General features: G+C 37.7%; 1 protein-coding gene, 1 non-coding gene and 1 pseudogene across 4 annotated transcripts in view; all 3 read left to right on the top strand.

Annotated features, from left to right (window-relative positions):
• The window catches only part of FBXL20 (F-box and leucine rich repeat protein 20), a 116,581-nt gene that overhangs the window by 66,672 nt on the left and 33,697 nt on the right, over positions 1 to 16,212 (top strand). For all 3 annotated transcript variants that reach the window (XM_075994542.1, XM_012765918.3, XM_075994541.1), the window contains exons 3-6: positions 4,342 to 4,396; positions 7,509 to 7,583; positions 8,869 to 8,963; positions 10,770 to 10,838. In XM_075994542.1, the coding sequence (XP_075850657.1) occupies positions 4,342 to 4,396; positions 7,509 to 7,583; positions 8,869 to 8,963; positions 10,770 to 10,838 (294 nt within the window). The remainder of the gene's footprint in view (positions 1 to 4,341; positions 4,397 to 7,508; positions 7,584 to 8,868; positions 8,964 to 10,769; positions 10,839 to 16,212) is intronic.
• On the top strand, positions 255 to 4,332 carry LOC142861887 (small nuclear ribonucleoprotein F pseudogene; annotated as a pseudogene).
• On the top strand, positions 2,957 to 3,086 carry LOC142862324 (small nucleolar RNA SNORA3/SNORA45 family). The gene has a single exon (XR_012913389.1). It is a non-coding gene; the product is annotated as a small nucleolar RNA SNORA3/SNORA45 family (small nucleolar RNA).

Below are 16,212 nucleotides of genomic sequence, written 5' to 3'. Positions count from 1 at the left end.
GTGGTTTCTATGGAGGGGGTCTCAAATTTAGCTTTAAACTTCTTGGTGGCATAAATGAAATGTCATTATTAACAGAAAAGAGGAAATATACATATCACTTCATGGAAACAGAGCTCTTCCTAGCACTAACTTCTAAGAGAAAATTTTCAAATTGGGAGTTTACTTAGATTTGGCAGATAAATTTCCATAGCAGATTTAATCACATCTTGTAGCATCCTTTATAATGATTAAGAACAAAATAATAGGATCTAAACATGTGGGCTTCTGACAATCCAGTTGATCCAAAGTTGCTTTCAACTGCAAGTAATTAAAAAACTCTAACTCAAATTGGCTTAAACAGTAAGTGAGCATTTCTCTTAAAGTTTGAGACCTGAGGTAGCTGCTGCATTCATGAGGCTCAAACAGTGCTTGTTTGGTGGTGAGTAGCCTGCAGCATCCACCCATAGTTAGGGTGAGTTTACCCCTCAATCCCGAACCTTTCTTCAGTGGATTAACAGGAAAGCCAGTGATGGTAAAACTTAAGTGGAGAATGGAGTACAAGGACTACCTGGTTATCTATAGATGTCTATATGAGCATGCAGCTTACAGATACAGAGGAATACATAGATGGTACATTGTCTTTGTATCAAAGGTATTGAAAAATATGGGGTTCTAGCTAAATGCTTTGAGTTAAAAAAAGAAAAATCAATTATAAAAAAATGAAAAAGATGGGGAAATGAGAGAGCAGCATATTTTCTGGGAGATTTTTAAAAAATATATTTCTAGACAAAGACTTGTTTGTTTTTCAACTTGAAAAATAAAAACAGTAGGTGAGATTATCTCACATAAAAGGAAATATAGGGGTAAACGAGGCCATCAGGTTCATTGATTTAGGGGATCTGCAATGTCACCAGCAGTTTTCTGTGTTTTGCCATGAACTGCATCCCCTTAGTCCTACAGTTGCTTTTTCTTATGGACACAGGATAGATGCTAGCAAATAATGGATTAACATGTTTATTAATTCTGAGTGAAGAGATGGACTAGCATCCATGTCCCAATAAAGCCTCTTAGACCTTAGCACAGTTGACCTAGACCTGAACCAATCACTGTAACATGCTTAGACTAATCAATTGGGATGACCTGTATGTTGGAATGTTTCAGTCACAGTGCCAACCACAGATAGAACGTAACATACTTAAAGGACACTCTGAACTTTCATTGAGGTAGAAATAATAAAAAATAAAATGTATTTCTATTTTTAGCAGAGACGGGTTTCACTCTTGCTCAGGCTGGTCTTGAACTCCTGACCTTGAGCCACTGCACCTGGCCCTAATCATCTCTCTCTCTTTTTTTTTTTTTTTTTTTTTTTGAGACAAGAGTCTCACTCTGTTGCCTGGGCTAGAGTGCCACGGTGTCAGCCTAGCTCACAGCAACCTCAAACTCCTGGCCTCAAGCTATCCTTCTGCCTCAGCCTCCCGAGTAGCTGGGACTATAGGCATGTACCAATATGCCCGGCTAATTTTTTCTATATGTTTTTAGTTGGCCAATTAATTTCTTTCTATTTTTAGTAGATACAGGGTCTTGCTCTTGCTCAGGCTGGTTTCGAACTTCTGACCTTGAGCCATCCTCCTGCTTCAGCCTCCCAGAGTGCTAGGATTACAGGTGTGAGCCACCATGCCCAGCCCCTAATCATCTCTTAAATATCCTATCTCTAATGCTGTTACAGTAGCAGTTAAATTTCAGTATGGGTTTTGCAGGGGAAAAACACTAAAATCATAGCAGATATTTTTCTTATGAAGTCCTTGAGTAGAAATATTCTTAGTTGTTAATTGAAGATTGATTCTTATATTTTTTGTTTGTTTGTTTTAAGAGAGGCTTTTGCTCTTATCACCCAGGCTGTAGTGCTGAGGTGTGATCATAGCTCATTGTAACCTCGAGCTCTTGGGCTTCAGCAGTCCTCCCAGAGTAGCTAGGACTACAGGTACATGCCACCACGCCCAGATCATTTTTTAAAATTTTCTGTAGAGATGGGGTCTAGCTGTGTTGCTCAGGGTTTTTTCCAACTCCTGGCCTCAAGCTATCATCCCACCTTGGCCTCCCAAAGTGCTCAGATTGTAGGCCTGAGCTATCTATCACACCTGGCTGATTCCTATACTTTTAATCAGGTGAACAAGTATTAATAGTAGGTTTGTCATCCTTTGATAAAAAGTAAACAGTCTAATAAAATTAGTTGTCAGCTATACAGCTGGAACTAAATGATTTATTTTTTTTTATTGTTTTTTTTTTTTTCAATTTGGAACTAAATGATTTAATGTGTTCCATGGGTTACCAGAGGTTTGTGTGGTGATTTCTGCTGGTGTTGTCATGCCTATAATCCTAGCACTTTGGGAGGCCTAAATAGGAGGATCACTTGACGTCAGGAGTTGGAGAGCAGCCTTAGCAAGAATGAGACCCTGTCTCTACCAAAAAATAGAAAAATTAGCCAGGTGTGGTAGCACGAGCCTATAAGCCTAGCTACTAGGGAGGCTGAGGCAGGAGGATCACTTGAGCTCTGGAGACTGTACTCTACCTGGGGCAACAGATTAAGACCCTGTCTCCAAAAAATAAAAAAATAAAAAGAATAGTTAACTGAAAATAGCTGTATAACAAAACCAATTGTCTCCTGTGGCCTCTTCAGATTTTCTATAGTAATATCTTTTCAGAAAACACTTAGGATACTTATTTTTCCATTCTTTATGGCCAAGAGTGTACATCTAAATTATTTAAGAGGAGTTTCACATTGAAATTCAAGTTTTAAAAAAGTAAAGGGGGAGGCAAGGGCCCAAGAGCCGGGCACAGTGGCTCATGCCTGTAATCCCAGCACTTTGGGAGGCTGAGATGGGAGGATTTCTTGAGGCCAAGAGTTTGAGACCAGCTTGAGCAACATAATGAGACCCTGTCTCTACAAAAAATAGGTAAGTTAAATAAGTAAAGAAGAATCGAGGCTAGAGTCACACTTGGTTATTGGCTATTACCTTAGAGTGCTAGAGTCCTTGGAAAGTAACTGCTGACCTTGTTCACTGGCTATGGCCCTCATGGCACAGTCAGTCACCAGGTTAGTGACATGCTTCAGACTGACCTATGTAACGATTAGACTCACTTATACCCACAAATTAAGGGATAATATATTTTAACTATTCCTTCAGAAGACCTCTATTACAAGAATGTATATATTTTCCATAGAGTGTTGTCAATGACTTGAATTTTAGTCTTGGCACTGCCTCTCCTCAATGATTTATCCTGGTTTCATGAAATAAATAAGGCTAGCCTTTTCCATGGTGGTTTCTAAAGATTTGTTTAATTTAGCTAATGAATTGAGTGCCTGCTGTGTGCTGGACAGTGTTCTACATCAGTGAACAGTTTACATTGTAATGAGGGAGATAACAATAAAGATGATAAACATAAGCTTCTTAATTGGAGTGACGTTATGAGAGTGGTTAGAAAAATAAAGAAGAGGTAAAACACAGCCCTAATTTAAGAGGTTGAAGATTATGTGACTTTTCATACATTGTGTGCCAGCTCTGATTCACTTAGTAATAATATGAATAATGTGCTCTTTGTATTCACGTTATGATCTTATGGGCCAGGTGTGGTATCTCACGCACATAATCCCAGCCCTTTGGGAGGCTAAGGCAGGAGGATCACTTGAGCTCAGGAATTGGAGACCAAACTGGGCAACATAGCGAGGGTTCACCTCCTCTCTACAAAAAATAAAAATTAGCTGAATGTAGTGGTGCATGCCTGCAGACCCAGCTACTCGGGAGGCTGATATGGAGGATCACTTTGAGCCCCAGGTGTTTGAGGTTACAGTGAGCTATGATCATACCACTGTACTCAAGCCTGGGCAGCAAAGTGAGCCCCTATATTTAAAAAAATAGAAAGAAATACGACTTATATAAAGGGGTAAAGAAAATGACCACTACTGTACACACAGTCTAAGATACCTGGCCTGAAAAGGATGAAAAGCAGGAAGGTGCTAAGGGTAATGTAGTTTTCTGATCTATCACATAGAGATATATCATTTTCTTCTGATTTATCCTACAAACATGCATTTATAATTTTTAATTTTTTGAGAAATCATTTATCTCAATTTAAGTAATTGAACTTCTATAACATTTATATGTATATCATCAAGTAAACGATTACTTTCTCCCATGATGTTTTATTTGGGCAGTAATTATCCTTGTAAATTGCTCGAACTTTTTGTGTTTGTTTAAAAGAAATTCTGCTTTTGTGTTTGTGTGTGTGTACATAGTTTTTGTAGGCTAAAATCAAGGGAAACTATCATACAATAAGATTTCTCTCCTTCTCTTTTCCTTTTAGGATATTTTCTTTTTTGGATGTCGTTACCTTGTGTCGCTGTGCTCAGGTCTCCAGGGTAAGAATGGTTTATGTGGTACGGACACCTGTCCTCTTACTGATCACAGCTTCTTTAGTAGGCTAACCATTTATTTTAGGTGTTACTTGTATGTCGTCATGTTTGAAAGGATGTTATTTCATCTGTGGCATACCCAACACCATGTAATTATACGATGGGATTCTACTATATATACGGTCTCTAACTTTTTGTAACTCTTATTTGCATAATATAAACAGGAAACATTTTCAATGAGAAAGCATTAAACATGCATATTAGAAGGTTATTGACGCAAAATTGTAATGAAATTGTGTTTCATTGTTTTCCTAGTTCATTTTATATAAGCACACACACAAACACAAAGATATAAGAAGGGCTTTTGAGAGTTTAATTTTCATGTTATTTCCCCATATTCTTTCTTCAAAGGATGGTCGCTATAATTTTTTTCAAAAAAGTCACAGAGTAAACCAGATTTCATTTCCAAAATCAGTTTCTATGTTACACTAACCATCCACTTTTTAGGTGGGATTGGGGTGGTTTACACCTATAATCCCAGGGCTTTGGAAGGCCAAGGCAGGAAGATCACTTTCGGCCAGGAGTTGAAGACCAACCTGGGCAATATAGTGAGGCTCCATCTGCACAAATTTTTTTTTTAAATTTAGCAAGGCATGGTGACACGTACTTGTAGTTGTAGCTACCTGGGAGGCTGAAGTGGGAGGATCACTTGAGCCCAGGAGTTTGCGGTTACAGTGAGCTATGACTGAGCCACTGCACTCTAGTGTGGGTCAGACAGAGTAAAACTTGTCTCTTAAAAAATAAAAATAAAAAACAAATTTATTTTTTCAGTTGACATTGCTATGACAAAATGGCAAAATGTCATAGTCTTTATTGGCTACCACTAATGTAAAGGGTAGAATCTCTGGGCCGGGCGCGGTGGCTCACGCCTGTAATCCTAGCACTCTGGGAGGCCGAGGCGGGGGGGATTGCTCGAGGTCAGGAGTTTGTAACCAGCCTGAGCAAGAGTGAGACCCTGTCTCTACTATAAAATAGAAAGAAATTAATTGGCCAACTAATATATATAGAAAAAATTAGCCAGACATGGTGGCACATGCCTGTAGTCCCAGCTACTCGGAAGGCTGAGGCAGAAGGATTGCTTGAGCCCAGGAGTTTGAGGTTGCTGTGAGCTAGGCTGACGCCATGGCACTCACTCTAGCCTGGGCAACAAAGTGAGACTCTATCTCAAAAAAAAAAGGGTAGAATCTCTGCTGTAGGAAAATTGCTTTATCAGAAAAGAAAAGAAAAGAAAAGAAAAGAAAAGAAAAGAAAAGAAAAGAAAAGAAAAGAAAAGAAAAGAAAAAGAAAAAACTAAAAAATCACTTTATGAACCATTTCTAATCTTGTGTTTAATACCGATATATAATTTAATTAACTTACCAAAATGAATGAGTACCTATAATTGTCATCTTTTTATAAATCCAACATTGGCTTTTTGTTTGCTCATTTATGTAACAAATACTTATTAAGAGCCTGCTATGTACCAGGTATGGTCCTAGGTGTTGGATATGTAATACAATTGTATCATAATACAGTTGTATCATAAAGTATTGTGTTTATGTGGGCAGGTGGACCCAAATGTCTCTTTAAATCACCACCATAACTACCACCACCACACTGGAATGAAAAAAGAAAAAAGGAAAACATAATATAGAAAGTTTGCCTTGTCTTGCTAACTTTAATTTCTTTATCCTCAAAGCCATGCAAAATTTGTGTATCAGCTATTGTGGGAACAACAATAATTCTTTGATGATTTCTTCTATGACATTTCTGTCCCTGGTACTTTTGTGATCTTTCTAGACACGGCCATTATACTTCCAATGAGTGGGTTTTCCTTTCTGTAGCCGTATGATTCTGAGGTCATCATTGAGAAACAAACTACCCAGACCAGTATCTAAACCTGTTTATTAATAATTGTAGAGTCTGTCCCCAGGAATGTTGATTTGAATGAGTTTTAATTATTGTTTTCATTTACAGATTCCTCTTTCTTCTTAATATGTGTTAACTTTAAAGAAAGGAAGGCACAATACCAATTTTCATTAAATCTGGTCATTGATACATCAGTAGTTATCCTGTTGTTCTCTGTACGTAAGGGTTTTTTGGGTTTTTTTTAATGCAGACTCGAGAGAGGAACCTGTCATTCCTAATTTTAGTCTGAGTTCTGCATGTTTCCTGCTTGTTGGAGAAAGTAGCGTAAGGAAATGAGAAATACCATGCCAAATCAGAGGTATATTTAGCCCAAGAATCTATTAAACATATGATTTTTAAAAGATCTGTTGCCTCCTGTGGCTAGTCTTCTAAGAAACCATTGGAAATATTTGAAGCCACCAAAAGAAAGTAACATTGAACTTCTGAGAAAACTTATACATATCTAGAATGATAACTGCTTGCTTACCATCATACCCCTGGCATCTTTCTTGGTGATTGTATGATAGTTACCCTGGGGTTTATAAGTATAACCAGAATTTCTTTTTTAAAATTTCAGACTACTGGCTATAAATACTACAGAGAAATTGTAAGATAAATGATAATGTCTTTTCTAAGTCCAAAATCAACATATCACAGTTTCAAGTCCTACCCAAGTGATGGAATGGATGATAAATAAATATTGAACAAAGCAGCATTCAGAGTACTGTCCCCTTTATTTCATTTCACCCTCATCTTGTTCCCAGGTTAGGAATAGAGGAAAGACTTGCTTTTTCATCAGCTGAACTTCCATCTCATTTTGTGGTTAGAAACTAGAATTTTCCAGTTTGAAAACACCTTCTGGCTCTGTTACTTATCCCAACCTTTCCTTTCAACTCTTCTAATTTAAGATCTTTCAAAGCTGCTAGTTTCAAAAAAAAAAAAAAAAAAAAAAAGCTGCTAGTTTCTGTACCCACTCATTTATGAGATAGTCTAATTGGAGAATAAAGTATGGATCAGGAGTAAGGCACATCACTTGGGAGCTAGTGGTAGGAACTGAGAAATTTTTTGGACCTTTTCAGTCATTAGTTGGTTGAATTGTGAACTTGAATATTTCTGCCTTCTCCCCTTCATTTCAGCATCTGCTCATTCTGTCTCTTTTTCTTCAAAATAGGCCTGGAATGTTCTGGCTCTGGATGGCAGTAACTGGCAGCGAATTGATCTGTTTGATTTCCAGAGGGATATTGAGGTATAATTATGTGGTGTACAGCCCCATTTCTCGTTAGTAATTACAGCATGGAACAGATTAGCCCCAGCAATATTAATCTCATTTTCCCTGGAGAGAGAAACTATTATTTTCATTGCATCTGAACTTCACAGGAGCTGCCAAAGTTCTGTTATTGAGGATGAGCTGAATTATTTCACTAAAATAATACTAAGTTATTTAGTGTTAATGGACTGAATAGGACTATCTGGTCCTGGAGTTAGGATTAAAACTTTTTTGTTTTTGCAGTGGAAATGTGAACCTGTGGTTGCTAATTTTAAAGAAGTCATTTTATATTTGTTTATTGAAGAACAAGTAGTTACAGCTTACTGGGGGATGATACTTGTATGTATTTTCATTGAGATGTGCATTTTGGTTTTTGGAGAGACTACAGGTAGTTTTTGTGGAGAATGAAAAATGAATAAAGCCAAAGTCAGCATTGAATTGCTTTTGCTAGGGAGAGATTTTTTCTCTCACTTTACCTCGTATTTTATCCCTTAGTATAGCCTATTATTTCTAAAATGGAAAAGCGTAATGGCTTAAGCTTAAATTATTTTATCCTGCATTTGAACTTTGAACTCTGTGGTCCTTAACTTTTTCATCAGGAGAGTGGAAATAATAGCTTCCTCATAGTGTTATAAGGATTAAATGAGAATCTTTTTAAGTTCCAGTAGAGCTAAATTCTCATGAGGAGGATCCATGTAAGTAGTTTTTAAAAGCTTTACATGCACCTTCCATTATCTTCAGAAAGTGCTTTTAAAATAATACCCATTGGCATTATACTGGATTTTGTTTTTCACTGTTCTCTAATCTTCATGGATGTAAATGTTTAAAGCAACACAACACACAAAATTATTCAGCAAGGTTTTTGTTAAGTGTTCATTGAGTTCCTGCCATATAGAGAGTACTATAATAAATACTTTGGGAAGGATGCAAAAATAAGTACAGTTGTCCTTCAGTAGTTGTGGTTTAACCCAGGTAGGCAGTATACCTGCATGTTGTGCCATAAGAGAACTATAGAGCACCATTCCTGAAATACAATATATCTTACAAATTGAACAAAATAAGAATACAGAGTTTAGATAGGTTTCAGGTTGATGGGTTAATCAGGAAAGCTTTCACAGAGTAAGTTGAAATTTTCCTATTAAATTAATGATATCTTAATAGAAACCTTGTCTCTTTGTTTATAAAATTGCTAAAAATGAGAATGTATTCTTTCTCAAAACAATAAGGTGGGTTATCTCTTTGTTTATATGTCTCTTCTTTTCAGGGTAGGGTAGTGGAAAATATTTCAAAACGATGTGGTGGCTTTTTACGAAAGTTAAGTCTTCGTGGGTGTCTTGGAGTAGGAGACAATGCATTAAGGTAAAAATATAACTGTTAATTAATTTCTTGATTGAAGTAAAGAGCTATACCATCTCACCCAGAAAAGGTTTAAGTAGTTTTTTAATCCCTAAGCTATAAAAAAATGCAAACAAAAGGCCGATTGTGGTGGCTCACACCTGTAACTCCAGCACTTTAGGAGGTCAAGGCAAGAGGATCACTTGAGGCCAGGAGTTCAAGACCAGCCTGGGCAACACGGCAAGACCTCATCTCTCCAAAAATTAACAAAAGTAGCCAGGCATGGTGGTGTAAGCCTGTAGTCCTAGCTTCTCGGGAGGCTGAGGTGGGAGAATCACTTAATCACTTGAGCCCTCGACTGTACTCAAGCCTAGGTGACAGAGGGATACCCTGTTTGGGGAAAAAAAAAAAAAAGGCAAACATATATATAGCTTATTATACAAAAATATCCAGTATTTGGAATAATTTTAAAAATAAACAAGAATAAGTACTGTCCCCCCAAGAAAGCCAATTTCCTATCATAAGTGGTTATTTGGTTCTTTGAGTGAGTTTTCTTTTCTTTTTTTTTTTTTTTTTTTTTTTGAGACAGAGTCTCACTTTGTTGCCCAGGCTAGAGTGAGTGCCATGGCGTCAGCCTCACTCACAGCAACCTCAATCTCCTGGGCTCAAGCGATCCTCCTGCCTCAGCTTCCCGAGTAGCTGGGACTACAGGCATGCGCCACCATGCCCGGCCAATTTTTTGTATATATATTTTTAGTTGGTCAATTAATTTCTTTCTATTTTTGGTAGAGACGGGGTCTCTCTCAGGCTGGTTTCGAACTCCTGACCTTGAGCTATCCGCCCGCCTCAGCCTCCCAAAGTGCTAGGATTACAGGCGTGAGCCACCGCGCCCGGCTATTTTCTTTATTGAACTTTTATTTACTCAAATTTTAACTTAGGTTTATGCAAAGATCAGTGATTACAAGTTTTGGTTTTAAAAGTTTATAGCCAAAAACTAATTTATAATTATGAGCTACGTTGGACTCTTCTGAACCATTCTTATTTGCAACACTTTTAACACCGAATGTATAGGTTTTTTCCTCCACCTGACAACCAATTCTCCCGTTCTAAGGACACCAGCTATGTTCTATAATTCAATTCAATTCTGACTCTACCCACCATGAATTAACTCAGATCCCATAGGCTAGAGGCTCAGTCCTACAAACTTGCCCCTGTTTCAGATGGTAGTCATAAATCCCACATTGTCGTGTATTTCACATTGATGCTCCATATGTCAGGGGCTTCATGACCGCTTCCTCAGGTTTAATGATTTGCTAGAATGGCTCACAGCACTCAGGAAAGTGCTTTTCTGTATAATAATACTATTACTGATTTATTGTAAAGGATATACAAATGACCAGCCACATAAAGAGGTACATGGAGCAAGGTCTGCAAAGGGTCTCAAGCACAGGAGCTTCTGTCCCCTTAAAGTTGGGATATGCGGCCCTCCTGGCATGTGGTTATGTTCACCAATCCAGAAGCTCTCTGATACCTGACATTTAGTGGTTTCTATAGTGGTTCCATTATGTAGGCATGATTGAAGACCAAATATTATAACAATAGCTACTATTACTCGTCTCAGGAAATTACAAGAGCTTTAGAAGCTGTATGCCAGTAATTGGAGGGAGACAAAGACCAAATATATGTTTCTTATTAAGTTATAATAGTATCATAGGTACCAACAACCAGTATTACCAGTAATGTGTGTTTTTTGTGTTTTGGGGGTTTTTTTGATGCCTAGAAATTTCCCCATTTCATTTGAAACCTTTTGCTTTGTTTTTTCCTATAAAGGACCTTTGCACAGAACTGTAGGAACATTGAAGTACTGAATCTAAATGGGTGTACAAAGACTACAGATGCGTAAGTATTGTATGTTTTAGAAGGGTAAGTCATAGCATCTTGTGTCTGGCCTATACTAGCTTATATACAGAATGCTATGTATACTCAGCAGATTTCATCTTGGTTTTATATAGGAAAGATTTTAAAAGGAGAAAGCAACATGAAAGTAGAAATGGAATAAGAAACGTATTTTGGAATCCTATCATTGATACTTAAAGTGAAACTTTAAAAAATTGTATTCAGTAGGTAGGGATACTAATAATACATATTACTATTATTTACATTTCATGGCAATACTAGTAGCTATCATTCAAAAGCCACAGTAAACAGGTAATTCTATAAAAAGATTAAAAATCTTAAACACAAGACTAAGCAGGTTATGATAGTGCTGAGAACAGTTATTAAATGAAAATGATTTGCTAAATATGCTATGTCTGTGTCAATCACAACATAAAAGAAATTAAGGCTGGGTGAGGTGGCTCACGCCTGTAATCCTACCACTCTGGGAGGCTGAGGCTGGAGGATTACTTGAGCCCGGGAGTTTGAGGTTGCAATGAAAGAAACACTTAACCCAAGGATATGTTATATCCTTGATAATAACTTTTGATTATTGATAATAACATTTATCAGATAACGTTTGAAGATTATGTAGGGAAATTGTGGAGTGAAGCCATTGAGGAAGCATGTTTACAAAGGAAGGGGCCGAGGTTGTTCATGGAGTTCCTATTCATGAAGTCCTCGTGAAAAAGATGAGAGCTTTTCAATTACTTGGATGAAGGAAAATAGAAAACACTTCAAGCATAGAGGGTACACCTTGTTTATTTTATTCCCTTTGAGGTCACAACATTTTTAATTTAATAAAAGAAATGTCTAAAATATATGTACTATGTTTATTAATTAATTTTACTACTTAGTACTCCTATGGATTGACAGGAAACCTTAATTTTGAGAGGCCAATGTATTAATCCTTCCCCTACAGTTACTTTATACCAGTAGCACTATGTATACTTTAGATGAATTAGCTTTTAATTTTTTGTTTTCTTTGAATACTTATAAAGATTAAGAATTTGACCAGTTGGTAGAATGGAATAGAAAAGTGAAATATAGGCCAGGGGCAGTGACATACTCCTGTAGTCCCAGCTACTCGGGAGGCTGAGACAGGAGGATCATATCGCTTGAGCATAGGGGTTGAGGTTGCAGTGAACTATGACGACTCCACAGCACTCTAGCACAGGTGACAGAGTGAGACCCTGTCTCAAAAAAAATAAGTGACATGTGATTTATACTTTTTTCTAGGAATCTATTTTATCCCAGAGATCCATTGGCAAAAACATAATATATATGTGCAAGGCAATTTCGTAATAACAAATACTACATTATTTGTGATAGCAAAAGATAGGAAACCATCCAATGTCTATTTTTTTTTTTTTTTTTTTTTTTTTTTTTGAGACAGAGTCTCACTTTGTTGCCCAGGCTAGAGTGAGTGCCGTGGCGTCAGCCTAGCTCACAGCAACCTCAAACTCCTGGGCTCGAGTGATCCTTCTGCCTCAGCCTCCCGAGTAGCTGGGACTACAGGCATGCGCCACCATGCCCGGCTAATTTTTTATATATATATCAGTTGGCCAATTAATTTCTTTCTATTTATAGTAGAGACGGGGTCTCGCTCAGGCTGGTTTTGAACTCCTGACCTTGAGCAATCCGCCCGCCTCGGCCTCCCAAGAGCTAGGATTACAGGCGTGAGCCACAGCGCCCGGCCTATCCAATGTCTATTAATAGAGAACTGGTTAAATTAAAAGTAATGAGAAAAATCTCTGTATAATATTCTGGAGTGATCACACAAGGGACAGTGATGAAAGGAAAAACTGTGAGGTATCATGTTTTTAGTTTTACTTTAATAGCCATGTAAATATTTTATATAATTAAAATAAAAATTAAGTCAAGGCCGGGCGCAGTGGCTCACGCCTGTAATCCTAGCACTCTGGGAGGCCGAGGCGGGCGGATTGCTCGAGGTCAGGAGTTTGTAACCAGCCTGAGCAAGAGCGAGACCCCGTCTCTACTATAAATAGGAAGAAATTAATTGGCCAAGTAATACACACAGAAAAAATTAGCCGGGCATGGTAGCGCATGCCTGTAGTCCCAGCTACTCGGGAGGCTGAGGCAGAAGGATTGCTTGAGCCCAGGAGTTTGAGGTTGCTGTGAGCTAGGCTGACACCATGGCACTCACTCTAGCCAGGGCAACAGAGTGAGACTCTGTCTCAAAAAAAAAAAAAAAATTAAGTCAAAAAGAAGTGAAAGCAGTCCCTAAAAATTGAAAACAAAGCACATGAACTCAGATTCATTATATTCCAAGTTGGAACTATAACCACATACAGAGAAATTACTTCTACTGATTTTTGTTTTTACATGTAAAAAAAAATTTTTTTTTTTTTTTTTTTGAGACAGAGTCTCACTCTGTTGCCCAGGCCAGAGTGAGTGCCGTGGCATCAGACTAGCTCACAGCAACCTCAAACTCCTGGGCTCAAGCAATCCTTCTGCCTCAGCCTCCCAAGTAGCTGGAACTACAGGCATGCAGCACCATGCCCAGCTATTTTTTTCTATATTTTTTTTAGTTGGCCAATAATTTCTTTCTATTTTTTCAGTAGTGACAGGGTCTTGCTCTTGCTCAGGCTGGTTTCGAACTCCTGACCTTGAGCCATCCGCCCGCCTTGGCCTCCCGGAATGCTAGGATTGCAGGCGTGAGCCACCGCCCCGGCCTATGTGTACATTTTAAACATTTACGAAAGCAGACAAAATACTGTAACGAACCCATCAGCCAACTTCGGCTATTATCAGTTTATCACCAGTGTTATTCCATCTATAATCCCATCCACTTATTCCCTCTCATTTGATCTCATTTTGAATACAAGTCCTAGACATCACACCATTTAATCTGTATTTTAGTATGCACTGATTAAAGATAAAGGTCATTAGTGTAAGTGCATCACTCCTCTAAAACCTTAATATCTTAAAATTATCAACTAATCAATTGTCAGTGTTCTTATTTCCATGGTATGAGTCTGTGACGTTGTTGCCTGGGGCTGCTTCTATCTCCCCGATCTCTGTCTGAGTAGTTCACCAGAGCATGGCACGCTATGAGAACTATCAGCTTTCGTGCTGCTGCAAGAGCAGGCTCGCTTAATTTTGAGCGGTCACTTAAAGTGACAGTAAAGGCCAGTGGCTCTGGTATCCTGAGGTTGTGGACCAGCTCCAGGAACAGGGAGTTCCTGGAGATGAGACAGTATAGGGGGCTTTTATAAACCATATATTCTTTGTTTACTAGAGGCTGTGCCCATGACGAGCAGAAATTGTAATGGGCCCAAGCTAACAACATATTCCTGGCCAGTGGAGCTTATTCCTGGCCAGTGGAACTTGTGTATATACACAAAGACACAAACAAGTGAAGATTGGGTCAAACTTGAAAAGAACCTGAACTTTGAATGTTCTCTCCAGTCAACATACAAATTCATCAGAATAGAGGCCTTCCTTACTTAGGCTGAATATTAGGCTGTGAAGACTTAGGATTGACTCCTAGGAAGCCAGGGTTAAAAATTAAAGTAAGAAAAAATACTTAGCAGAAACATTAGTGGTCTCATACATTGTAGGAAAGACAGAGTCTGTCTAAGCAGTTACCAAACAAACAAAAACAAAATAATGAAACTGCACCAGGGGAAAAATCAAATCCAGAATTCCTACAATATGCTACCTAAAATGTCCAGTTTTTAACAAAAACATGATGCAACATGCTAAGAAAAGGAGGGTGTAACCTGTAGTAAGGAAAAGAGTAGTCAATAGAAACTGTCTCTGAGAAAGGAGAGTGTGGATGGTAGACTTAGCAAAGATTTCAAAGCAGCTATTACAAATATGTTCAAGGAACTAAAGAAAACTATATTTTTTACAAATTAAAGGAAATATGACATTGACTTATTAAATAGAGAATGTCAATATAGAGATAGAAATTATAAAAAAAAATGAGCCAAGTAGAAATTCTGGAGTTGGAAATAAGACAGTTGAAAAATGTACCTGCAGTCTCAATAAGATAGTAAAGCTAGCAAGACAGATAACTTGAAAATAGATCCATAAAAATTGTCTAGTCTGAAGAACAGAAAGATAATTAAAGAAAAATGATCAGAGCCTCAGAAACCTATGGAACATCAAGAGTGCCAACTTTCCTATAATAGAAATCCCAAAGAAGAGAAAAGAGAGAGGCAGAAAAAAATGTGGAAAAAGTAATGGCTGGATACTCCTCATATTTGACGAAAACATTACAGATGTAGAAGCCGAACATATTCCTAATAGGATTGACACAAAGAGACCCATTTTCAATCTAACAAAAAATGTCCTTTAAAAATGAAGGCAAAATAAAGATTTTCTCTGATAAAAACTGAGAGATTTGTTGCTAGCAAACATGCATTACAAGAAATACTAAAGGAAATCCTTCAGGATGAAAGCAAATAAGTATTAAACAGCAACTCAAATCCACAGGAATTGGTAAATGAAGAGCACCAGAAATAGTATATATATGGGTAAATTTTAAAATTACTCTGTAAACTTTTCATATCTTGTCCACTTTAAAAAATAAAAATTTATGAAGCAGTAATTATAACACTGTATTGTTGAGTTTATAACATGTAGAAGTAATGTAAGAAATATATTTGAATATTGGGTCTACAGGTGTGTACCACAACACCTGGCTGATTTTTTTCTATTTTTGGTAGAGATGAGCTCTTGCTCTTGCTCTTGCTCAGGCTGGTCACTAACTCCTGAGCAAGCAGTCCTCCCACCTCAGCCTCCCATAGTGCTAGAATTATAGGTGCGAGCCACCACACCCAGCCTGTTTCGCAAGAATTATTATCCTGAAATAGATTGTGATAAATTAAGGTGCATATTGTAATCTGTGAGCAACCTGTAATACAGTTAAAAAAAAAAACAAAACAGGAATTGAAATGGTACAGTTCACACAAGAAAATAGGAAAAGCCAGGTGCAAATGGTTCACACCTATAATCCCAATTAATTTGGAGCTTGAGGTGGGAGGATCTCTTGAGCCCAGGAGTTGGAGGACACAGTACACTATGATCGACTCTGCGAATAGCAACTGCACTCCAGCCTGGGCCACAGCAAGACCCTGTCTCCTAAAAATAAAAGTAGGAAAGAAAAACAAAAACAAAAAAAGGTATAAAACATACAGGGAAATGGGAGACAAAATCCAACTATGTCATTAATTCTATTAAATATGAACTGACTGAACACTTCACCAAACAGTTTGTCAGATTTTAGATTCAACACAGACAGGTTGAAAGTGAAAAGATGAATAAGTACGGTTCATACAAGTACTCTTTATACAATCGGAACGCTCCA

This window comes from Microcebus murinus, chromosome 18, assembly GCF_040939455.1.
Source record: "Microcebus murinus isolate Inina chromosome 18, M.murinus_Inina_mat1.0, whole genome shotgun sequence".
Classification (NCBI taxonomy): Eukaryota; Metazoa; Chordata; class Mammalia; order Primates; family Cheirogaleidae; genus Microcebus; species Microcebus murinus.
This window is presented reverse-complemented; position numbering and strand designations above follow the sequence as displayed.